At 59.7% G+C, this 23,673-nt stretch overlaps 1 protein-coding gene across 1 annotated transcript in view; it reads right to left on the reverse strand.

The window, feature by feature from the left end:
* Nucleotides 1–23,673, reverse strand: part of FBN3 (fibrillin 3) — a 291,486-nt gene that overhangs the window by 76,209 nt on the left and 191,604 nt on the right. Inside the window, exons 18-32 of the mRNA XM_048831133.2 lie at nucleotides 19,980–20,105; nucleotides 19,139–19,264; nucleotides 18,088–18,207; nucleotides 17,076–17,213; nucleotides 16,944–16,994; nucleotides 16,069–16,194; nucleotides 10,291–10,518; nucleotides 10,028–10,153; nucleotides 9,312–9,440; nucleotides 7,131–7,256; nucleotides 6,254–6,379; nucleotides 5,610–5,732; nucleotides 953–1,078; nucleotides 727–852; nucleotides 84–206 (exon numbers count right to left, since the gene is read on the reverse strand). Of these exons, the coding sequence (XP_048687090.1) occupies nucleotides 84–206; nucleotides 727–852; nucleotides 953–1,078; nucleotides 5,610–5,732; nucleotides 6,254–6,379; nucleotides 7,131–7,256; nucleotides 9,312–9,440; nucleotides 10,028–10,153; nucleotides 10,291–10,518; nucleotides 16,069–16,194; nucleotides 16,944–16,994; nucleotides 17,076–17,213; nucleotides 18,088–18,207; nucleotides 19,139–19,264; nucleotides 19,980–20,105 (1,920 nt within the window). The remainder of the gene's footprint in view (nucleotides 1–83; nucleotides 207–726; nucleotides 853–952; nucleotides 1,079–5,609; nucleotides 5,733–6,253; nucleotides 6,380–7,130; nucleotides 7,257–9,311; nucleotides 9,441–10,027; nucleotides 10,154–10,290; nucleotides 10,519–16,068; nucleotides 16,195–16,943; nucleotides 16,995–17,075; nucleotides 17,214–18,087; nucleotides 18,208–19,138; nucleotides 19,265–19,979; nucleotides 20,106–23,673) is intronic.

A 23,673-nucleotide genomic window follows, 5' to 3' on the forward strand; every position in this document is an offset into this window, starting at 1 on the left:
TATCTGCAGGTGCACATGGCCAGGGACATGGCCACGTGCTAGGAGCTGCTCGAGTCGCCTCCCCGTCTGGGCTGGGAACTCACCATTGCATTTCAGCCCATCTCCAAGCCAGCCCGTGCGGCACTTGCACTTGAAGCTGCCAGGCACGTTGATGCAGGAGGCATGCACGTCACAGTTGTGAGCGCCAATCTCACACTCGTCGATATCTGCACAAAGGGAGTGCATTAGACCTGACCCAGCCAGGCCCCTCATCCCAAGTGAGGGGGGGACAACCCAGGGGCTACTAGGCCCCAAGTGCCCATGGGGCGGGGACCAGGCCGACCCAGAAGTGACCCCACTGGTGCCCATAGGTATGGACCAGGCTGACCCAGGAGTGACCTTTCTGGGCGATGGAGGGGTTGCGCAGTGAGTGACCCCCGGGGCAGTGGGGACACACTGGGGTGAGCAGTGCGTGACCGCTGGGACGGTGGGGACAGACTGTGGTAAGAGGAGAGTCAGGCCCAAGGGATACAAATCAATTGGGAACAGATTCCTGCCTAGAGCCTAATGCGGGTGACTCATTGGCTCTGGCCCTGGGAGTCCCTGCCCTCTGGGGTGGAGGGGTCCCTGAAGGAGCCAGCTGCCCAGGGGCTGGTCTTGCCACGTGGCACTGCTCCTGCCTAGCTGGCACCTGACCCAGGCACTGGCTCCCCACAGCCCAGGGCACTGGCATGGCGGCGTTCCCACCTGTGCAGCCCGTCGTCCCCTTCTTGACAAAGTAGCCGAGCTGGCAGTGGCAGATGAAGGAGCCCTTGGTGTTCTCGCACTCGCCATGCAGGCAGATGTTGGGGTTCAGGTCACACTCGTTCACATCTGCAGGAGAACACGGCTCAGCACCCGCAGCCCAGTGCCAGGGCCCGGGGCAGGTCCCAGAACCTCCCTCCCCAGCCACCCCCAGGGGCGGCCATCTCACCGATGCACGTCTTCATGTCCAGGGAGGCCATGAATCCATCAAAGCAGAGGCAGCGGTACTCCCCCGGGATGTTGGTGCACTGGCCCCCATCGCAGATCTCTGGGTTGTCCTCGCACTCATCGATATCTGGCGGGGGAGGGAGAAGCTGTCAGAGCAGGGGCCTGGAGCCCCAAGGTGGTCGTGAAGGGGGATCACTGGACACGGGAGGGGGTCTGTGGTGACGGAGAAAGGCAGGCCGGGTGGCAGGGCTACAGCCACGAGGGTCCCTGGGTGGGAAACCAGTGTTGCCAGAGGCCGGCAGCAAAGAGATTGAGCCAGGGGCTCCCTCAGGCTCCAAATCCAACCGCCACTGGGAGGCTGGCTCAGGGCCTGACATTGCTGGGCAGGCCAGGGCGCCTGCAGGAAATGTCCCAACTCAGCTGCTCCTGGCTCACCACACACCCATGTCCTGTACAGGGCTGAGGGCAGGGTGAGCTGGGGGTGCCCGTCAATGCGCAGGGCTGAGGGCAGGGTGAGCTGGGGGTGCCCGTCAGTTCGCAGGGCTGAGGGCAGGGTGAGCTGGGGGTGCCCGTCAATGCACAGGGCTGAGGGCAGGGTGAGCTGGGGGTGCCCGTCAGTGCACAGGGCTGAGGGCAGGGTGAGCTGGGGGTGCCCGTCAATGCACAGGGCTGAGGGCAGGGTGAGCTGGGGGTGCCCGTCAATGCACAGGGCTGAGGGCAGGGTGAGCTGGGGGTGCCCGTCAATGCACAAGGCTGAGGGCAGAGTGAGCTGGGGGTGCCCGTCAATGCACAGGGCTGAGGGCAGGGTGAGCTGGGGGTGCCCGTCAATGCACAGGGCTGAGGGCAGAGTGAGCTGGGGGTGCCCGTCAATGCACAGGGCTGAGGGCAGGGTGAGCTGGGGGTGCCCGTCAATGCACAGGGCTGAGGGCAGGGTGAGCTGGGGGTGCCCGTCAGTGCACAGGGCTGAGGGCAGGGTGAGCTGGGGGTGCCCGTCAATGCACAGGGCTGAGGGCAGGGTGAGCTGGGGGTGCCCGTCAATGCACAGGGCAGAGGGCAGGGTGAGCTGGGGGTGCCCGTCAATGCACAGGGCTGAGGGCAGGGTGAGCTGGGGGTGCCCGTCAATGCGCAGGGCTGAGGGCAGGGTGAGCTGGGGGTGCCCGTCAATGCGCAGGGCAGAGGGCAGGGTGAGCTGGGGGTGCCCGTCAATGCGCAGGGCTGAGGGCAGGGTGAGCTGGGGGTGCCCGTCAATGCGCAGGGCTGAGGGCAGGGTGAGCTGGGGGTGCCCGTCAATGCGCAGGGCTGAGGGCAGGGTGAGCTGGGGGTGCCCGTCAGTGCGCAGGGATGAGGGCAGGGTGAGCTGGGGGTGCCCGTCAATGCGCAGGGCTGAGGGCAGAGTGAGCTGGGGGTGCCCGTCAATGCGCAGGGCTGAGGGCAGGGTGAGCTGGGGGTGCCCGTCAATGCACAGGGCTGAGGGCAGAGTGAGCTGGGGGTGCCCGTCAATGCACAGGGCTGAGGGCAGGGTGAGCTGGGGGTGCCCGTCAATGCACAGGGCTGAGGGCAGGGTGAGCTGGGGGTGCCCGTCAGTGCACAGGGCTGAGGGCAGGGTGAGCTGGGGGTGCCCGTCAATGCACAGGGCAGAGGGCAGGGTGAGCTGGGGGTGCCCGTCAATGCACAGGGCTGAGGGCAGGGTGAGCTGGGGGTGTCCGTCAGTGCGCAGGGCTGAGGGCAGGGTGAGCTGGGGGTGCCCGTCAATGCGCAGGGCTGAGGGCAGGGTGAGCTGGGGATGCCCGTCAATGCACAGGGCTGAGGGCAGCACGAGCTGGGGGTGCCCGTCAATGCACAGGGCTGAGGGCAGGGTGAGCTGGGGGTGCCCGTCAATGCACAGGGCTGAGGGCAGGGTGAGCTGGGGGTGCCCGTCAATGCACAGGGCTGAGGGCAGGGTGAGCTGGGGGTGCCCGTCAGTGCACAGGGCTGAGGGCAGGGTGAGCTGGGGGTGCCCGTCAATGCACAGGGCAGAGGGCAGGGTGAGCTGGGGGTGCCCGTCAATGCACAGGGCTGAGGGCAGGGTGAGCTGGGGGTGTCCGTCAGTGCGCAGGGCTGAGGGCAGGGTGAGCTGGGGGTGCCCGTCAATGCGCAGGGCTGAGGGCAGGGTGAGCTGGGGATGCCCGTCAATGCACAGGGCTGAGGGCAGCACGAGCTGGGGGTGCCCGTCAGTGCACAGGGCTGAGGGCAGGGTGAGCTGGGGGTGCCCGTCAATGCACAAGGCTGAGGGCAGAGTGAGCTGGGGGTGCCCGTCAATGCACAGGGCTGAGGGCAGGGTGAGCTGGGGGTGCCCATCAATGCACAGGGCTGAGGGCAGAGTGAGCTGGGGGTGCCCATCAATGCACAGGGCTGAGGGCAGAGTGAGCTGGGGGTGCCCGTCAATGCACAGGGCTGAGGGCAGGGTGAGCTGGGGGTGCCCGTCAATGTGCAGGGCTGAGGGCAGCACGAGCTGGGGGTGCCCGTCAGTGCGCAGGGCTGAGGGCAGGGTGAGCTGGGGGTGCCCGTCAATGCACAGGGCTGAGGGCAGAGTGAGCTGGGGGTGCCCGTCAATGCACAGGGCTGAGGGCAGGGTGAGCTGGGGGTGCCCGTCAATGCACAGGGCTGAGGGCAGGGTGAGCTGGGGGTGCCCGTCAGTGCACAGGGCTGAGGGCAGGGTGAGCTGGGGGTGCCCGTCAATGCACAGGGCTGAGGGCAGGGTGAGCTGGGGGTGTCCGTCAGTGCGCAGGGCTGAGGGCAGGGTGAGCTGGGGGTGCCCGTCAATGCACAGGGCTGAGGGCAGGGTGAGCTGGGGATGCCCGTCAATGCACAGGGCTGAGGGCAGCACGAGCTGGGGGTGCCCGTCAGTGCACAGGGCTGAGGGCAGGGTGAGCTGGGGGTGCCCGTCAATGCACAAGGCTGAGGGCAGAGTGAGCTGGTGGTGCCCGTCAATGCACAGGGCTGAGGGCAGGGTGAGCTGGGGGTGCCCATCAATGCACAGGGCTGAGGGTAGAGTGAGCTGGGGGTGCCCGTCAATGCACAGGGCTGAGGGCAGAGTGAGCTGGGGGTGCCCGTCAATGTACAGGGCTGAGGGCAGGGTGAGCTGGGGGTGTCCGTCAGTGCGCAGGGCTGAGGGCAGGGTGAGCTGGGGGTGCCCGTCAATGCACATGGCTGAGTGCAGGGTGAGCTGGGGATGCCCGTCAATGCACAGGGCTGAGGGCAGCACGAGCTGGGGGTGCCCGTCAGTGCACAGGGCTGAGGGCAGGGTGAGCTGGGGGTGCCCGTCAATGCACAAGGCTGAGGGCAGAGTGAGCTGGTGGTGCCCGTCAATGCACAGGGCTGAGGGCAGGGTGAGCTGGGGGTGCCCATCAATGCACAGGGCTGAGGGCAGAGTGAGCTGGGGGTGCCCGTCAATGCACAGGGCTGAGGGCAGAGTGAGCTGGGGGTGCCCGTCAATGTACAGGGCTGAGGGCAGGGTGAGCTGGGGGTGCCCGTCAATGTGCAGGGCTGAGGGCAGCACGAGCTGGGGGTGCCCGTCAATGCACAGGGCTGAGGGCAGGGTGAGCTGGGGGTGCCCGTCAATGCACAGGGCTGAGGGCAGGGTGAGCTGGGGGTGCCCGTCAATGCACAGGGCTGAGGGCAGGGTGAGCTGGGGGTGCCCGTCAATGCACAGGGCTGAGGGCAGGGTGAGCTGGGGGTGCCCGTCAATGTGCAGGGCTGAGGGCAGCACGAGCTGGGGTGCCCGTCAGTGCGCAGGGCTGAGGGCAGGGTGAGCTGGGGATGCCCGTCAATGCACAGGGCTGAGGGCAGAGTGAGCTGGGGGTGCCCGTCAATGCACAGGGCTGAGGGCAGGGTGAGCTGGGGGTGCCCGTCAATGCACAAGGCTGAGGGCAGAGTGAGCTGGGGGTGCCCGTCAATGCACAGGGCTGAGGGCAGGGTGAGCTGGGGGTGCCCGTCAATGCACAGGGCTGAGGGCAGAGTGAGCTGGGGGTGCCCGTCAATGCACAGGGCTGAGGGCAGAGTGAGCTGGGGGTGCCCGTCAATGCACAGGGCTGAGGGCAGGGTGAGCTGGGGGTGCCCGTCAATGCGCAGGGCTGAGGGCAGGGTGAGCTGGGGGTGCCCGTCAGTGCGCAGGGCTGAGGGCAGGGTGAGCTGGGGGTGTCCGTCAATGCGCAGGGCTGAGGGCAGAGTGAGCTGGGGGTGCCCGTCAATGCGCAGGGCTGAGGGCAGGGTGAGCTGGGGGTGCCCGTCAATGCACAGGGCTGAGAGCAGGGTGAGCTGGGGGTGCCCGTCAATGCGCAGGGCTGAGGGCAGGGTGAGCTGGGGGTGCCCGTCAGTGCGCAGGGCTGAGGGCAGGGTGAGCTGGGGGTGCCCGTCAGTGCGCAGGGCTGAGGGCAGAGTGAGCTGGGGGTGCCCGTCAATGCACAGGGCTGAGAGCAGGGTGAGCTGGGGGTGCCCTTCAATGCACAGCGCTAATCGCTGTCTTCAGCATGAGCCAGTGGAGCCCACCTCGTGCCCTTCACCTCACAGGACAAGGCCCAAAGATAGTCCCACCCAACCCCAGTGCAAGGCTGTGTTGCATCCTGCAGCGCCCTGCGCAGCCCGTATGCCAGCACTAGAAGAGCCAGATCCCCACTCACCCGTACACGACCTCTTGTCCGGCATGAGGGCGTAGCCTTCACTGCAGCTGCACTGGTAGCTGCCCTCCGAGTTGGTGCAGTGCGTGTCGCAGCCGCCATTCATGATGGTGCACTCGTCAATATCTGCATGGGAACAGCCACGCCCCAGTCACTGCCAGGCCTCCTGCTGGGCACAAGCCACGCAGCCAGACGGGACCCACATGGCACTGCCAGCACCCAGAGAGCTGCAGGACAGAAGTATGCACCTGCGCCGTGGGCCCTGCAGACAGGGGCAATGGCTTACAGTGCCCCCATGGGCACTCGGAGCAAGGGCTGCTGCCTTCCCGGCCTCTTGCTGTCCAGCCCGCACCAGGACATCGGGCACTAACCAAGCCTGTTTTACAGATGGGGCCTGGCAGTGGCTGAGGCATGGCTGTGCATAGGGCTGTCCATCCTGGCGCCCTCCTGAAGGGGGCGCTGCACTGTCGGTATGTTTCACACGGATGCTTAAAGGCAGCCCATTGCCCTGGCGTCCAACTGGGGGACTCCTGGAGGCTGAAGGCCAGAAGAGCCCACTCTGGTCATCCTCTGCCCTCCTGCATCTGCAGGGCAGAGCCAAACCAGGCCCAGAGCCCAGCCTGGAGCTCAGCCCCACGGGCACTCACCGACGCAGCCCTGCCTGTCCGGAGTGCCCTGGAAGCCGGAGTCACAGGCGCACTGGTAGGTGCCGATGACGTTGACGCAGTGCCCATTGCGGCACAGGCTGTCACTGAGGGAGCACTCGTTGATATCTGGGGTGAGAGTGAAAGGGTTAATGGGCCAGCTGGGCTCAGCCATTCCCAGCATTGCCAGCGCTGCATTTTAACAGTGACCCTTGTAGCTCCCCACAGCCCCCATCCCTGCCACATCACATACCCACCCAGGTCCTGACACTCTCTTGGGTCTCTCCCAGCCGCTTCGGATCCCCTCTCCCCGCATGGAGGGGAGGAACCAGCTCACTTCCCCAGGCGCACTCGCTGCAGCTCCCAGGTGGGCCCGTCCCCACTGCCCCAGGCCCAGGTGGGATTTCTCTGCCCTCCCGGGGCTCTGCAGCACCTGCCACTCCTTGTCTCCTAGCAGTATTTCTAGGCGCTCTTTACTTTTTTAGAGCATTTCAAACAGTGGGTCCTACCCCCGGCGGCTGCGTCCCCACCAGGAACCTCTGTACCGTGCTGGTTGGGATCGCTCCTTGCCATAGATCTCTGTCCAGCCTGTCCCACTCTCACTCCTGCCATCTGGGCAGCCCAGCATGCTGCCGGCTGCCCCTCCGGCCCATCACCATCTCGGTAGCAGGTAGCTGATCTCACTCCATAAATGTAACGTGGCTCTGGGAGTGACAGAGACTCTGGGCCCAATTCTGTGAAATGCAGCATGCCCTCAACCCCCCACTGACCTGAGTGGGATCTGCACATGCCCAACATGGGCTTACGATCAGGCCCTCTGACAGGGGTGTGAGTGAGGGCTGGCGCTCTGCAGACACCCTGGCCCTTCCCACGCACTCACCGATGCAGGCATTGCCTTCTGCACTCAGCTCGTGGCCTGGGGGGCAGATGCACTCGAAGCTGCCCTCAGTGTTGACACAGATCCCTCCACGGCACAGCAGCGGGTCCCGCTCACACTCGTCGATGTCTGCGGAGAGCAGGACACAAGGGTTTGGCTGGCAGCTGGTGTTTCCCAGGTACGTGTGACTCCAGTGCCAAGGAGCATTGGCCTGGAAGAACCCCTAAGCCCAGGCTGGGACCCACCCTCCAAATCCGAGTTACCCCCATGGATAACGCTACAACACAGCTCAGGCTGGGAGGGAGCCACATGGTAAGTTACAGAGAACCAGTAAAGGACAGTGCAGAGCACAGAGTGCGTCACGATGCGGGGGACAGTCAGGAGCCACCGCGCCTTGGCTCCCCAGCTGTCTGGCTGTGCCCAGCCCTGCGTGCCCCTCCCCAAGCCCCTCTCAACAGCTCCCTAAGACCAGGAGGCCGGGGGTTGAGTGAGGGTGTTTGAAATCGCTGCTGTGTCTGTTCCCAGCTCTTCCAACACAGACAATGCTACCCAAAGTGCTGTCTGTGCAGTGGGAGTGTAGTCCACTGCCAGGGCCTAGGCCCTGCTCACCGCCTGCCCAGAACGGAGACTTGTCCCAAGCCGCAGCCCAGGGAGCAGGAGCTGCTTGGGGCACAGGCAGCTGTAACAGGATGTGCTGCAGGCCGATGCGCGTGTGGTCAGCTGCCTGTCCCAGCGCTGTAACGCCCCCGCGCAGGTGGCCATGGAGGCAGAGGGGCGCCCATGCACACGGCCCCAGGAGAGCTGGTGGGAGCTCACAAAGATCAGTGCAGAGAACACTACACACCAGGTCAGTGCCAGCCTGCCAGGGCCTGACCGCACTCACTCCGGTCCCCGGACCCACGGGCTGGTGCCACCCAGTGGCACAGGAGTGGCCCAGCTGAGCCCAGCCCCTGCCCTCTTGCCGGCGAGATGCCACCAGGACACCCTGGGGGGGCGGAGAGCAGGCCATTCCCCAGCTGGCAGGGGGAACAGCAACAGGAGCAGCCTGAAAGCCACCTCCGGCCGCGCCAAGACATTTCTCTGTCCCAAGATACACACAGGCCACAGAGCACCAGCCTCCCGCAGGGCCCGAGAACGGGCTCAGGCTGCCATGGAAACGGGCAGGTCACTCCTTAACGTAAACGTGGGCTTGGCCCAGGCTGGAGTGGGCTCCCCTCAATGGGAATGGCTGGGGCAGCTGGGCAACCTGCCCTCCACCTGCCCAGCCAGGAGCACCTTGGGCCCTGCCCCTGAGGGTAGTCAAGGGCCTGGTCCCGGCAGCCCCTGGGCTGAGTTCCCTGGCTGCTCCCCAGATGGCCCTCAGGGTTATGCTCCAGGGAATGTTCCAGGGGGGAAATTTTGCTCTTTCCCCCCCCCAGCCATATTTCCAGCAGGACAAATTGCCCAGCTGGAGGGAGGGCGAGGGGAAAATGCCTGAACCCTGGCTCCAGCGGGTGCACCTGGGACGCAGGCCACAGGCGGTGCCTGGCAGGTCTCGAAGCATCACTGCCTTGGCTGTGCAATGGGTCGGGGCCTCCCTCCCACTGCTCTCTGCCAGCAGGGTGAGGCTAGTGGGGTCTGGCCTTTGGCGGGAGCTCCCAGCCATTCCCAAGATGGCCCCTGCTGCAGGATCCAGGGCATCTCCAATGCTCCCTGATACAGGCTGTGCTCTCCCCCATGCAGAGCCCCCCCCCCTCAGTCCAGCCCCCCCACACCTGCCTGCCCAAGTCCTGAGTCTCCCCCACCCACCAGGCCCCTGAGCCCCCCCAAACCCCTCCATACTCTCCCACCCCTGCCCTGAGCACCCCCCACACACACACACCAGCCCACCCTGGCCCCTTGCAGACTCTGTGCTCTCCCCTGGGCAGGTATCCAGGGCGCTCAGCTCCCCCCGGGCTCTCTCCACACTCTCAGGCCCCGTTCTGCTCTCAGCTACATGGATCCAGCTGCTCCCAATGAACAGGGCCTGGAGAGGGCATCTAGGCTGAGGGAGGCCTTGCCCTTCTCCTGCCCCCCGCCCCATCATGGGAGAGTGGCTCCCCGCAGGGAAGCAGTGACTATTCCAGACTCTCCAGGGGTCAGGGCCAGGCTGTGCCCTGCACTCGCTCTCCCTCCCACCAGCACAGCTCAGGGATGCTCTCTTACCCATGCAGTTCTTCATCATCATGAAGCCGCTCTCGTAGCCCTCAAAACACTCACACTCGAAGCTGCCCGGGGTGTTGATGCAGGTGCCGTGGCCACACAGGTCCGGTGAGATGTGGCACTCATCGATATCTGTGGGCACGGGAGAGGCTCAGCCAGGAGCCAGCCAGCCCCTGGAGCTAGGGACAAGCCGGGGGCATTGCCGGGTGAGGGTCTGCCTGCCCCAGGTGCTGAGAGTATGGAAAGGAGAACGCAGACTTGCCAGACTGGCTCCGGCAGCTCATCTCACTGGGAGGAGACATCAGCTGCCCTTGATCAGAACCTGCTCCTTACATGCTGGAAGCTGGCACCCTTTGGGGCAGGCTGCGTATGCTGCAGGGGCTCTCCCAAAGTGGCATCTTACCCCACCCGCTCGGTAAATCATAGAATATTAGGTTGGAAGGGACCTCAGGAGGTCATCTAGTCCAACCCCCTGCTCAAAGCAGGACCAATCCCCAATTGTTGCCCCAGATCCCTAAATGGCCCTCTCAAGGATTGAGCTCACAACCCTGGGTTTAGCAGGCCAATGCTCAAACCACTGAGCTATCCCTCCCCCCGAGATGCCCTACCCAAGGAGCTGGTCCAGGAGACTGGGGTACATGGCAGCAGCACACCCTGACCCCAGCAGGGGAGCCTGGGCCAGGGGAGTCTCCAGATGGGGTGAGCCCTTCTCCCCTTACCTGTGCAGTTTCTTTCCTCAGCATCCAAGGCGAAGCCGTTGCCACAGAGGCACCGAAAGCTGCCAATGGTGTTCCGACAGGTCCCGTGAGCGCAGAGGCCGGGGAAGACCTTACACTCATTCACATCTGTGGGAGAAAGACAGCATCAGTGCTGCAGTTAGGGTGTCTGTCTCATGCCTCCGGGAGCACGTCCCTGGGCACCGGCTGCAGCCAGGAAGGGATTTTCTCCCGCAGGGGTCAGCAGCCGCCCCCTTTCCTCTCACCTTTGTAGAAGGGTCTGCCTGAGAGCACATCCCCTCTGTTGGCAAAGCCAGGGCCTCTGGGGCAGATGGCCTTGTACTCGCTGCTGCCGGCTCTGGGGCACTCTTCGCAGTCGCTGCCCCAGGCCGAGCCCACAGAGCAGCAGCACATGTCGATCCGGTACTTTCCAGGCAGGGGCGCCATGCACTCATCCTCATCCCACTTCATGTAGCACTGCTCCGCACGCACGTCTGGGGAGAGAGCCAGGCTGAGTGTCCCGGGAGGGAGAGAGCTGCCTGGGGCCTCTCCATTCCCTGGGGCACCCCCGAGGGCAGGCCAGCCCTAAAGTGAATCTCACGCTGGATGGGGCTCCCCGTCTCCAGAGGCAACTTCTCAGGGGCAAGCAGCCCTCTCCCCAGCAGGGCTGCCTGCAGCCCTCACTCCTGCAGCTCACTGAAGCCAGCCCCAGAGCCCATGTCCCTCCTTGAGAGTTAAAGAGTTTCTCCTAATATCAAACTGAAATTTCCCTTGCTGCAGATTAAGCCCATTACTCTTGTCCTACCTCCAGTGGACATGGAGATCAACTGATCACCTCCCTCTCTGTAACAGCCCTTAGCGTATCTGAAGACTGTGGTCACCTTTGTCATCTTTACTCGGGACAAAACATGCCCAGTTGTTTTAATCCTTCCTCAAAGATTTTCCTGAGACTTTCTGTTGCTTTCTTCTAGACTCTCTCCAATTGTCCACATCTTTCCTGAAGTGTGGTGCCCAGAACCAAGCCCCCTCACTCCATCCCAAGACCTCATCAGTGCTGAGCAGAGCTGGACAATTATCTCCTGTGTCTTACATAGGATACTCCTGTTAACACATCCCAGACTGATATTAGCTCTTTTCACAGCTGCATCACATTAGAACATAAGAATGGTCATACTGGGTCAGACCAAAGGTCCATCAAGCCCAGAATCCTGTCCTCTGACAGTGGCCAATGGCAGGTGCCCCAAAGGGAATAACAGAGAGGTTATCATCAAGTGATCCATGCCCTGTCACCCAGTCCCAGCTTCTGGCAAACAGAGGCTAGGGACACCATCCCTGCCTGTCCTGGCTAATAGCCATTGATGGACCTATCTTCCATGAATCTATCTAGCTCCCTTTTGAACCCCATGATAGTATTGGCCTTCACAACACCCACTGGCAAGGAGTTCCAGAGGTTGACAGTGTGTTGTGTGAAAAAATACTTTCTTGTGCTTGTTTTAAACCTGCTACCTATTAATTTCATTTGGTGGCCCCTTGTTCTTGTATTATGAGAAGGAGTAAATAACACTTATTTCCTTTCTCTATACCATTCATGACTGTATAGACCTCTATCATATCCCCCCTTAGTTGCCTCTTTTCCAAGATGAAAAGTCCCAGTCTTATTAATCCCTCCTCACATGGCAGCCGTTCCAAACCCCTAATCATTTTTGTTGCCCTTTTCTGAACCTTTTCCAATTCCAATGTATCTTTTTTGAGACGGGGCAACCACATCCGCACATAGTAGTCACGGTGTGGGTGTACCATGGGTTTCTATGGAGGCAATACGATATTTTCTGTCTTATTATCTATCCATCCCTTTCTTAATGATTCCCAACATTCTGTTCCCTTTTTTGACTGCCGCTGCACATTGAGTGGATGTTTTCAGAGAACTCTCCACAATAACTCCCAGATCTCTTTCTTGAGTGGTAACAGCTAATTTAGACTCCATCATTGTATATGTCTAGGATTATGTTTTCCAATGTGCATTACTTTGCACTTATCAACATTAAATTTCATCTGCCATTTTGTTGCCAAGTCACCCAGTTTTGAGAGATCCTTTTGTAGCTCTTCGCAGTCTGCCTGGGACTTAACTGTCTTGAGTAGTTTTGTATCATCTGCAAATTTTGCCACCTCACTGTTTACCCCTTCTTCTACATCATTTATGAATATATTAAATAGGACTGGGCCCAGTACAGATCCCTGGCGGACACCACTATTTACCTCTCTCCATTCTGAAAACTGACCATTTATTCCTCCATTCTTGACCCATATTAAGTTTGTGATCCACTAGTGCCCCAGGTCCTTTCCAGCAGTGCTGTGTCTAGCTAGTTATTCCCCAGTTTGTAGTGGTGCATTTGATTTTTCCCTCCTAAGTGAAGTACTTTGCACTTATCTTTATTGAATTTTATCTTGTTGATTTCAGACCAGTTCTCCAATTTGTCAAGATTGTTTTGAATTTTAATCCTGACCCCCAAAGGGCTTACTACCCCTCCCAGCTTGCCATCCACAAAGGTTATAAAACTACTCTATGAAAATATTGAATAGTACCAGACCCAGGTCTGACCCCACGAGATAAGCCCTCCCTGTGTGACAACGAACCATTGATAACTACTCTTTGAGTATGGTCTTTCAACCAGTTGTGCACTCACCTTGGAGTAATTTAATCTAGGCCACATTTCCGTAGTTTGCTTATGAGAATGCCCTGGCTCATCTACTGCTCCTGACCCCCAGGAGCCGCAATAGGGGAGTGATGTTAGCATGGGACAACAGGATCACGCTGCATCCCCAGAGAAGCTGCACAGGGTCCCAGAGCAGCCCCCGCAGTGGGGCATGCTTGTCTGGTGTTCAGGAAACCAGTGTCCGCATCAATGCCATTCAACAGCACTTCCCAGCGCCAGGCGATGCACCTGGGTCGCTCCCTCTGGCCTTCCTCCTCCTCCTCCCTTGGCCCCTGGCTTCTCCCTGCCTCCTCAGATCCCCTTCCCCAACCTCTCTGAGGCTGAGGGGATTTCTTGGCCCCCTGCACAGCCTCCCCCCTCTCACCCTCATTGGGAGCACTTCCATCGACCCCGGCTGGCTATGCCTCGTGGGTTGGCATGTCACTGGCTTTCAGCTGGAGCTAGTGCAGCACCTGTGGGAGCCCAGAGTGGGCACACGGCTGGGCACCATCCAGCATGGCCTGTGAATGGGCACTAACACGGGTTATGAACAGGAGATGGCTCCCCACCCACTTTCTAGGTGAATCCCACTGTCATTCAGTGCTGAGCTATGTGACAACTCATTGTCTCCCCTGGGCTACATCAGAGAGGAAGGAGAACTCGCTGCACTCGCGGACCCGTCAGAGAGAGGATGGGTATCAATTGTTCTCCACATCCACTGAAGGTAGGACAAGAAGTACTGGGCTCAGTCTGCAGTGAGGGAGATTTAGGTTAGATATTGGGAAAAGCTTTCTATCAGGGGAATTAAATTCTGGAACAGGCTTCCCAGGAGGCTGTGGAGTCCCTGTCACTGGAGGATTTTCTCTGTGTATATAAATCTCCCCACTGTATTTTCCACTACATGCATCCGATGAAGTGGGCTGTAGCTCACAAAAGCTTATGCTCAAATAAATTTGTTAGTCTCACAAGTATTCCTTTTCTTTTTGCGGATACAGACAAACACGGCTGCTACTCTGAAACCTGTCATTATGCAAGGCACTGCATTTAGCCGTATTGAGTGGAAATCTATCAACTTCATGAAAAAACTCATACAGATACAAACAGACATCATCTTCCTTTCCAAATGCAAACAGATGGACATCATACCAAAAGGATTGAAGGTAAAAAATCCATTACAATCTACATACCACACAGACTATGCTGACAGCTTGTGCCACACACTCTCAAAGAAACTGAGGAACCACCTGATCAACATCCTCTATAGCAAACAGGGAAAGATTAAGAATGAGCTCTCAAAACTGGATCCTCTCATAAAAAACCAGCCTTCCACACAAACTTCCTCATGGCTGGACTTTACAAACACTAGACAAGCCATTTACAACACACACTTTGCTTCTCTACAAAAGAAAAAGGACACTAAACTATCTAAACTACTACATGCCACAAGGGGCCACAACAGTGGTTCCCTTAACCCACTCAGCAATATTGTTAATCTATCCAACTATACTCTTAGCCCAGCAGAAGAATCTGTCCTATCTCGGGGCCTCTCCTTCTGCCCCTCCACCCCCACGAACATGATACAGTTCTGGGGTGACCTAGAATCCTATTTTCGACGTCTCCGACTCAAGGAATATTTCCAACACACCTCTGAACAATGTGCTAACCCACAGAGACCTTCCTACAAGACTACAAAAAGAAGGATTCTGGGTGGACTCCTCCTGAAGGTCGAAACAACAGACTGGACTTCTACATAGAATGCTTCTGCCGACGTGCACGGGCTGAAATTGTGGAAAAGCAGCATCACTTGCCCCATAACCTCAGCCGTGCAGAACACAATGCCATCCACAGCCTCAGAAACAACAGATTGACAGAGCCAGAAGAGTACCCAGAAGTCACCTACTACAGGACAGACCCAACAAAGAAAATAACAGAACGCCACTAGCCATCACCTTCAGCCCCCAACTAAAACCTCTCCAACGCATTATCAAGGATCTACCACCTATCCTGAAGGATGACCCAACACTCTCACAGATCTTGGGAGACAGGCCAGTCCTTGCCTACAGACAGCCCCCCAACCTGAAGCGAATACTCACTAGCAACCACATACCACACAACAGAACCGCTAACCCAGGAACCTATCCTTGCAACAAAGCCCATTGCCAACTGTGTCCACATATCTATTCAGGGGACACCATCAAAGGGCCTAATCACATCAGCCACACTATCAGAGGCTTGTTCACCTGCACATCCACCAATGTGATATATGCCATCATGTGCCAGCAATGCCCCTCTGCCATGTACATTGGTCAAACTGGACAGTCTCTACGTAAAAGAATAAATGGACACAAATCAGACGTCAAGAATTATAACATTCAAATACCAGTCGGAGAACACTTCAATCTCTCTGGTCACTTGATTACAGACCTAAAAGTGGCAATTCTTCAAAAAAAAACTTCAAAAACAGACTCCAAGGAGAGACTGCTGAATTGGAATTAATTTGCAAACTGGATACAATTAACTTAGACTTGAATAAAGACTGGGAGTGGATGGGTCATTACACAAAGTAAAACTATTTCCCCATGTTTATTTCCCGTCCCCCCATACACACTGTTCCTCACACACTCTTATCAACTGCTGGAAATGGCCCACCTTGATTATCACTACAAAAGGTTTCCCCCCTTTCACCCCTGCTCTCCTGCTGGTAATAGCTCACCTTACCTGATCACTCTGGTTATGGTGTGTATGGTAACACCCATTGTTTCATATTCTCTGTGTATATAAATCTCCCCACTGTATTTTCCACTGAATGCATCCGATGAAGTGAGCTGTAGCTCACAAAAGCTTATGCTCAAATAAATTTGTTAGTCTCTAAGGTGCCACAAGTACTCCTTTTCTTTTCAAGAGAAAAGTAGATGGGGATGGTCTAGGTTTACTTGGTCCTACCTCAGCACAGGGGGCTTGACTTGATGACTTCTCAAGGTCTTTTCCAGCCCTACATTTCTCTGACTCTTTGATCTCCAACACTGCACTCACCTGGCCCCCCTGTACTCACCTGCCCGCCCTGCACTCACCTGGCCCTCCCGCATCTGAGCTTGCTGGCAGCTGGATGTATATGCTAGAGAACCACATCATTCCCCATGTGCTGCCGGGCTGGAAGCTGCTCCAAGTCAGCTTCTGACCTTTCTGTGCGACCCATCCCCTTCCCTGTGCAGGGTGAACAGCAAGGGGCCCAGCTCTGCAGACGGAAGGAGCCAGAAGCAATGGGTGACTGTGTGATGGCAGTGCCCAGCTCCCCCAGCACCTCCTTGGCACAGGAGGGGCTGGGGCCTCCACAGCAGCGGCTGTCCTCACCCACACACGTCCTGCCAGTCCCATCAAGGGTCAGCCCTTCCGGACACTCGCAGCGGAAGGAGCCAGCTGTGTTCACGCAGCGCCCATTGGGGCAGACACCGGGGAAGACATCACACTCGTTCACATCTGCAGGACGGAGACAAAAGAGGGCGTTGGGGTGGCAGACAGCAGCCAGGCCCAGAGATTAACGGGGGACAAGCCTGCCTGGGGGAAGCCATGGGAAGAGCCACCATTGTGAACCGTGCAGCATGGTGTACTTAGCAACCCACCACGTCCACCCAGACAGATTACAGCCGGAGTGAGTGCCCGCCTTGCTGGGGAGCTGTGGGTACCTCAGCTCCAGCACTGGGCACTATACAGAGGAGCTGTTCCTGGCTGTGCCCCACAGAGAAACCCCAGCCTGTTTCCCCGCAGGCCACAAGCAGGAAGCAGCAGCAACCCAGTGCAGCCCCTGCCAGAGTCCATTCCCACTGGGCAGCAGGGTGCCGGGGGAACAGATTAGCATACCGGAGGGCGAGTCACACACACCCCCTCAGTGATCCCTGAGCTCTCCAGGGGGCAGCCCAGGGCCCTGCTCACATGCACTTGGCCACGGTGTGAAAGGCTCCCTGGTCAGCGTCACACCACACCAGGACTGGGTCTATCCAGTCACTGGACAACATGGAGTCCACATCCTCCGACTCCGCAAGGTGACACCCGCAGCTCTGCCAGGACTGTGATACTCAGTGCAGGGGCCAAGAAAGGGGCAGGGAGGTGTCAGGAGGACGGAGGGAGGGGATGGGCCCATGTCAGCTCCTGCCAGGCCTTGGGTGTAGGAAAACAACAAGTGCAACATGACCCCAGCTGCAGCCTCCCTCCGATAGACTCGGTGTTACCTTCACATGTGACCCCCTTCATCCTGGCAAACCCTCGGGGGCAGGTGGTATCTACAAGAGAGCAAAGGGGCATCATCAGAGGAAGGGTCTGTCCTTGCAGGGGAGGAGCCCGCCCCCCGGAGCCAGCCTTACCGATCTCACAACGTTCGCAGGGGCTGCCCCATGCTGCTCCCAGCGTGGCACAGCACTCTGACTTCAGCGTGGCCCCGTTAATGTTCACCTCACAGCGCCCATCCTGGATGTTCAGCCAGCACGTGCCCTTCATGCTGTCTGTGGAGGCAAATGCAGCGAGTGAAGAGCTGTTCCCCTGCCGTGAGCCTGCGGGCTGGCTGGAGCCCGGTGCTCACAGCTGGAGACTGCAGTGGAAAGGATCTGGAAGACAGGTTCCCTGCTGGGAAAGAGGGCTGGGCTTGGAACCCAAGTAGTGAGCGCTGTCCTCCAGGCCTGCTATCTCACGCGTGCACGGCGGCAGGGCCCAGGGGGACTGGAGCAGCGGGGCTTTGTCCTCTTGTGCGGGGCTCTCTCTGTCACCGCTGTGCGCTAATTGCTGGCAATGCCGACTGGCTACTGTGCTGGGCTGCCACCTTTCCCCTTCCTGTCCCTCTCCTGCCGGCAGACACAGGAGCCAGCCTTGCATGCTGTTCGCAGGCTGGACAGTGGCAGCTTTGCCTGAGGGAGGAGTGCAGGGCAACCCGAAGAGTTTGGTGCAGAGCCATGTAAACAAAGCTCATGTCCAAACGAGCATGGACGCTAATTTAGCAACATGACCGACTCAGACGAAGGGCCGTAGTGACACCTGCATGTGAGCGACAGCCTGCCAGGACCAGCTCCTCTCTGCCCAGGGAGCGGGTGGCTCTGGGACCCTACCACTGGGAACCTCACACCAGCTAATGCCTGCTGCAGCTCCTTGAGGGCTTTTCTACACCAGGGCAGTGGCTGGGACAGTGCTGGCTCCTGGGGTGCTTTTGGGCCTTCCCGGCTGCACAGAAAAGACACAGCTCCTGGCAAATCTGCAAAGCTGGTGTGACAATGACAGGCCAGTCGTGCCTGTTGAAGGGAGGGGCTGAGATTTTTTCCCATGCCCGGCTCTGGTGCAGATGGACACTAAGCCTCCCCGTCCCTGGCTCTGACAGGAGCCCCTTACCCACACAGATGGTGCCGCTGGGGTCCAGTTTGCTGCCCGGGGAGCACTCGCACGCAAAGGAGCCGGCGTTGTTCCTGCAGACCCCGTTCACACAGGGGGTGGAGGTGCACTCGTTGATATCTGAGACAGGAGAATGACTGTTACCAGAACAGCATTCCCAGAACCTGAGACCCAGTGCTCCCAGGGCTCGGAGCAGCCCCAGCCTGGGGAGTCTGGAGCAGCCGCAGCCTGGACGGCCAGCCCTGCCTCTCCAGTGGGATGAGCTGTAACCCTGCAGTGAGCCCCTCGGCTCAGACCCAGTCCTGGAGCTGGAGCCGCAGGTAACAAGGGACTGGTGTTCCCCTAACCCACCCGTGACCCCTGGCAGGGCAGTGGAGACAGGAGGGCTGCAGCAGTCATGGGATTGTCTAAAGGCCAAAGCCCTGCAAGGCTGCCGGAGGAGCTAAGCAGCCCTGGTGAGAGGGACATGGGGGAAGAGCAGGACACAGAGGGGCAATAACTATCCCATTAGCTAGTGAGGACTCCAAGGCTTTGTGCTAGGCCCTGTGTTGTTAGGATGTTTAGTGACGATCTGGGAAGGGGGTGAGCAGTGAGGGGGCGAAACTGGTGGAAGACAAAGTTATTGCAGTTAGTCAGGCCCAGGGAGAACTGTGAGGAGCTTCAGTGAGACCCAGCCCAGCCAGGAGCATGGGCAGCATGCCAGCAGAGGGATTCACTACGGAGTGACGGCTCAGTCTGTGCTGCTCACATGGCTCCTGGCCAGCGCAAAGCCACACAGAACAACGCCAGGGATGAGAACGGGTCCACAGCCATCCACCTGCCACAGCATCCGGCCCTCCAGCCGGCTTCGTTCCGGCAGAGCTGCTACGGCAGCTTGCAAGAAACTTCACTGAACTTCAACAGAAAATCAGGTTTGTGCTGAGGCCCGGTATGTAAAGCAGGGCTTGGAATGGGAGCAGGTTGCAGCTTTGACATGGGGCTGTTCCTGCTTCTCCTGGGAGCAAAGGTAGCAGTGCTCCAGCTCAGCCAGTGGGGCCCGAGGAGACGTTACCTTCACAGGTGTCTGTCTCCGTCCTGAAGACAAAGCCCTTGGGGCAGGTGCACGTGTAGCTGCCAGGCGTGTTGCGGCACAGACCGTTGTCACAGAGCAAACGATTGACGGCGCACTCGTCAACATCTGTGGGCAGAGACAGGCAAGGCTAGTGTGTGACAACGCCCAGGTCTCCCCAGCAGCAAGGGCTGGAAAGAGCTCCCAGGGGTCCGCCCGCCCAGCCCGAGGGGCTCCTGCATAAGCTTACAGGCGCCGCCTGAAAGGGGATGGGGAAAGCTGCCCCGTTTGCTTCCCTGAGAGACAGAGTGGGAGGCCTTGCAGCAGGATGGGGCAGAGCTGCAGGGCAGCAGTCGGCGATTTCTCCCCTCGGCCAAGGGACTTACCGCAGGGCTGAGTGTGGCTGGCTGGAGCTCTGTTTCCTTTGCAGTCACTGTCCCCAGGCCCTGGCTTGCCTGGGCTCCCCCACCGGTGCCCACCACAGTTCAATGCTTTACACCCCTATCCTGATAGGGCACTCGGGCACCAAGCATTTGGGGACTGTATTAACTGGCAAAAATACTGCTCTGCAGCTGCGTTCATGCGGGCTATACCCAGTGCCAGGGGATCATCCCCAGCAGAGAACTCTGCATTCTGGGGCTTCAGCTCCTGCCGTAACCCTCAGCCCCACTGCCCGGGCTCAGTGCAGAACCCGGCCGCCAAGTGCCCAGCCTCCTGGCCTGCCAGTTCAGCCTACGACTGGCCTGCATAGCTGCCCCCAGCCAGCCACCTGCCATGCTCTGAGCACAGCCTGGGCCTCCAGCCAGAGGCTGCCCACACTGCCCGCTGCCCGGCCGGAACTCACCCACGCAGTTCTTGCCCGTGGGATCTGACTCGTAGCCCAGGTTGCAGATGCAGCGGTAACTCCCGCGCAGGTTCTCACACATGCCGTTGGGGCAGATGTCCGGGTTGAGGGCGCACTCATTGATATCTGTGCAGGGGAAGGAGCCACACAGAACGATGGAGCAGGAACAGCGGCTGACTCCCGAATGTCCCCCAGCCTCCAACGCTGCACCCGCTGCTGCCCGCAGGCCCCTCCTAACTACCCCTCTGCTGACACTCCCTCGCCTCCCCCCACCCAGCAGAGTGCATGGCCGGTGCTGGGAGTGCAGCACGGCTCTGCCCCCCAGCCCTGCCCCTAGAGGAGTCTCCAGGGTTCAGAGTTGCAAGGGCTTCTACCCAGCACTCAGCAGTGTGATTCCTGGCCGGCAGAAACCTTCCCCGTGGCACGGAAATGCAGCTACCTCCATGGGAGTGAGTCTGGTGCAGATCACACACTGGGGGCACAGGGCTAGTGGGGGCCACAAAGCCCCCTAGCCCTATGGGCGGAGTGCAGTTCCTCCTGCCTGGGGAGCGCCCACGAGAACGCCCCGTGCCGTGCACTGAGTCAGTGTGACCTCTGACCATGTCCGTCTGCTGTCCCGTCAGTGTGGGAGCAGAGTTATTGCAAGGGGAATAACAGCCCCCATCCGAGGAGCCGTTTGCTCCTTTGATTAAAAGTTGGATTCTCAGAAGACTCTGGCATCGATGCCCTGCAGCACCCCAGAGCAGGAGGCAGGAAACACCCTTCCACTGGCCTGGGGTCTCTCCCACCGACCATGTGGCGTGCCAAGCCCAGGCAGGCAGCAGGCGTGTGATTCAGAGGGGGCAGTGCTGGGCATGAGACCAGGGAGCTGCCTTAGGAGGTGGGAGACCCAGCCCGGTGCACAGAGCCAGTGCAGCCTGACAGCAGGTCCAGCTGAGCGCCAGCCATCCCCGCCTGCCATTGGCAGTCTACACATCCCCCCGCCCAGGAACACCGAAGGAGGTGTGAGCCGGGCGCCGTGCCAGCATGCTGAAGGCAGGAGCCACCGCAGGGAATCTGCACATGCCCTCCACTACACCCAAGGCAGCACTGCCTGCTGGGGCCGGGGGCTGGCGAGGAGGCAGGAGAAGCCACTGGGTTGGCAGGGTGCCACCCAGGTGTCGTGGAGAGCAGTCTCAGGGCAGCTGGGCTAGAAGCAGGGGCAAGGAATGGCCCCCAGGTAGCACCCGCATGCCCACTGCACTCTCCCTGCTGAACTGAACTCGCCCACCCGGCTGGCCACGCACTGAGCTCACAGGAAGGGGACAGGCCAAAGTCAATTTCTTTTTCCTATTGTTGCCATCAAGAGCTGTCTGAGCTGCAGCCCATGTGCCCTGGCAGGTGTGGGGGGGCCCCACAGTCCTGGCAGTGGTGTGCAGGGGGGCTGTGCATGTCTGGCAGAGGGCGAAGAGCTGGAGGGGGCTGGCTAGCAGGGTGGGACAAGTCGCAGCCTAAAAACCCCTGGGAACTTCCAGTGCCTGGAACAAACCTGCCCCAAATGGATGGCTCTGTTCCACAGGAATGTGAGGTGGATTCAGGGCTCTGTACTGGCTGGACGGTGCAGCGGGTTGGACTCAAGGCTCAGTGCCAGGCCACACAGTGCAGCGGGCTGGGCTCAGGGCTCAGTGCCAGGCCACACAGTGCAGTGGACTGGGCTCAGGGCTCAGTGCCAGGCTACACAGTGCAGCGGGCTGGGCTCAGGGCTCAGTGCCAAGCCGCATGGCACAGTGGGCTGGACTCAAGGCTCAGTGCCAGGCCGAACGGTGCAGTGGACTGAGCTCAGGGGCTTGGACTGTCTGCAAGGTGCAGCGGGCTGGGTTTAGAGCCCCAGGCCAGCTACATGGAGCAATGGGCAGGGCTCAGGGCCCAGTGCCAGGCCAGACTGAGCAGCAGGCTAGGGTCAGAGCCCTGGGCTGGCTGCATGGCAAAGTGGGTTGGTCTTTGACCCATGGTCACGCCCAGGAGGCTGGCAGCTGGGGCACAGCATCCTAGGCTTGAGTTCCAGGAACTTTCTGGAGTGTGTAAAGCCTGCACCAAGCCTGCCATGCAGGAGCGTGGCCCATAGCTGCAATCAGTGCCCACATGGCCTGTTAATCAGCTGCAGAGCTGGCTGCTTGCCATCCTGGGGAAGGTTTTTCACACACGCCAGCAGCATGCCCACCTGGGAGCATGTGTCTGACCAAAGAAGTGCCCTGGGCTAGGCAACGCCCAGGAGCAGACACCTCCTCAGCCTGGCAGACAGCAGCTCCTGCTGCAGCTCTAAAGTGCACCCCCCCACACACTAGGAGCAAAGCTTCAGCACTCAGCCAAGGCAACTCTTCCACTGCGAAGAGAATCCCCTGCCTTGGGGGCCCAATGCAGGCTCCGGCGGACCGAGGGCCAGGCAGCAGTGACTCCAGCCTTGCCGTACTGGGCAGGTGCAAGGCGGTGCAGCCCCATAGCCACGCCAGCCCTGCTAGTCTCTGTGTCTCTGTACGGCTGGGCGACTCCCGCCCTGAAATTGACTCCCCTACTGCAGTGTGGCAGAGTTCTTGGCCCACATTGGCAGTGACTCTGTGCTCAGGGGCATATCAGATCCTAGCTCCTGGCTAACGGGCACCTGACCTGCAGCCTGGGCAGTGCTGCACCAAGACACAGTGCCCTTAAAGAAGCGGAGGCCTCCAGGGTTTGCCTCTGGCTCCTTCCCATTCAGCAGACTTGGAAAGGCCAGAGCTGTCTGGCTGCGTTGCTCTCTTCCTGCGGATCTGAACACTGCTGAGTGCTGGCAGCATCCTGCCTGCCGCCTGACCTGCCAGCTGTCTACTCCAAAGCCGCCCCTTGGCAGCAGGCCCCAAACGCCCCGCATGCTCCCATCGGCTCTGTTCTCTCCGGGAGGCTGCAAACACTGCACGTCCATGAGCTGGGAACTGGCCAGAGCATGGCAGGGACAGGGGAGAGGATGCGCTCGGACACACTCTGAATTCGTGTCGAAGTAGGGCACAAAGCAACACTCTGCAGCCCCAGACACGCAGCCTGCACCAGGGTGCCAAGAACCAGCCGGGTAGTTCAGTACACAGCACAGGGTCTGGAGCTGACCTGGAGAAGTTTGTCTAACATTAAGTTGCTGGCTTTTAAGGCAGAATCAGAGGCATGCAGAGACGTATCCACTCTCACTCCCTCCACACATCTGTGCAGACACAGACACACTCACACGCATGCACACACAAATGCTCACTCTCACATCCACACTCCCACATGAAAACCAAACCCATGCTCACTCATACACACATGTGCGTGAGGACACGCCTCCTCCCACACAGGCTCATGCGCATACATGTAGTAACCCTGACCCTGGCATTAGCACCTGCTGGAGCTGTCCTGGAGCGAGAGACAGCCAGTGAGAGGGACGCTCGAACTGGGAGGCAGCTCAGGATCTGCCTGAAGGGGGCAGTTGGAAGAAGCTGCTAGAGAAGAAGGGGGGAAGCAGAAGAATCTAGATGCTGAGCCACTGGAGAACTGGAGCTGGGATCAGAGGGGAGGGGATAAAATAGAAGAACAGGAGAATAACAACAGGGGACTGGAAAGTGAGAAGGAGGAAAGAAGGAAAAGAGGACGGGTTTCAAGTCAGGAGAAGCAGAAACAAATAGCTGGGGGTATGTGAGCAGACACTGCTAGA

This window comes from Caretta caretta, chromosome 25, assembly GCF_965140235.1.
Source record: "Caretta caretta isolate rCarCar2 chromosome 25, rCarCar1.hap1, whole genome shotgun sequence".
NCBI lineage: Eukaryota > Metazoa > Chordata > Testudines > Cheloniidae > Caretta > Caretta caretta.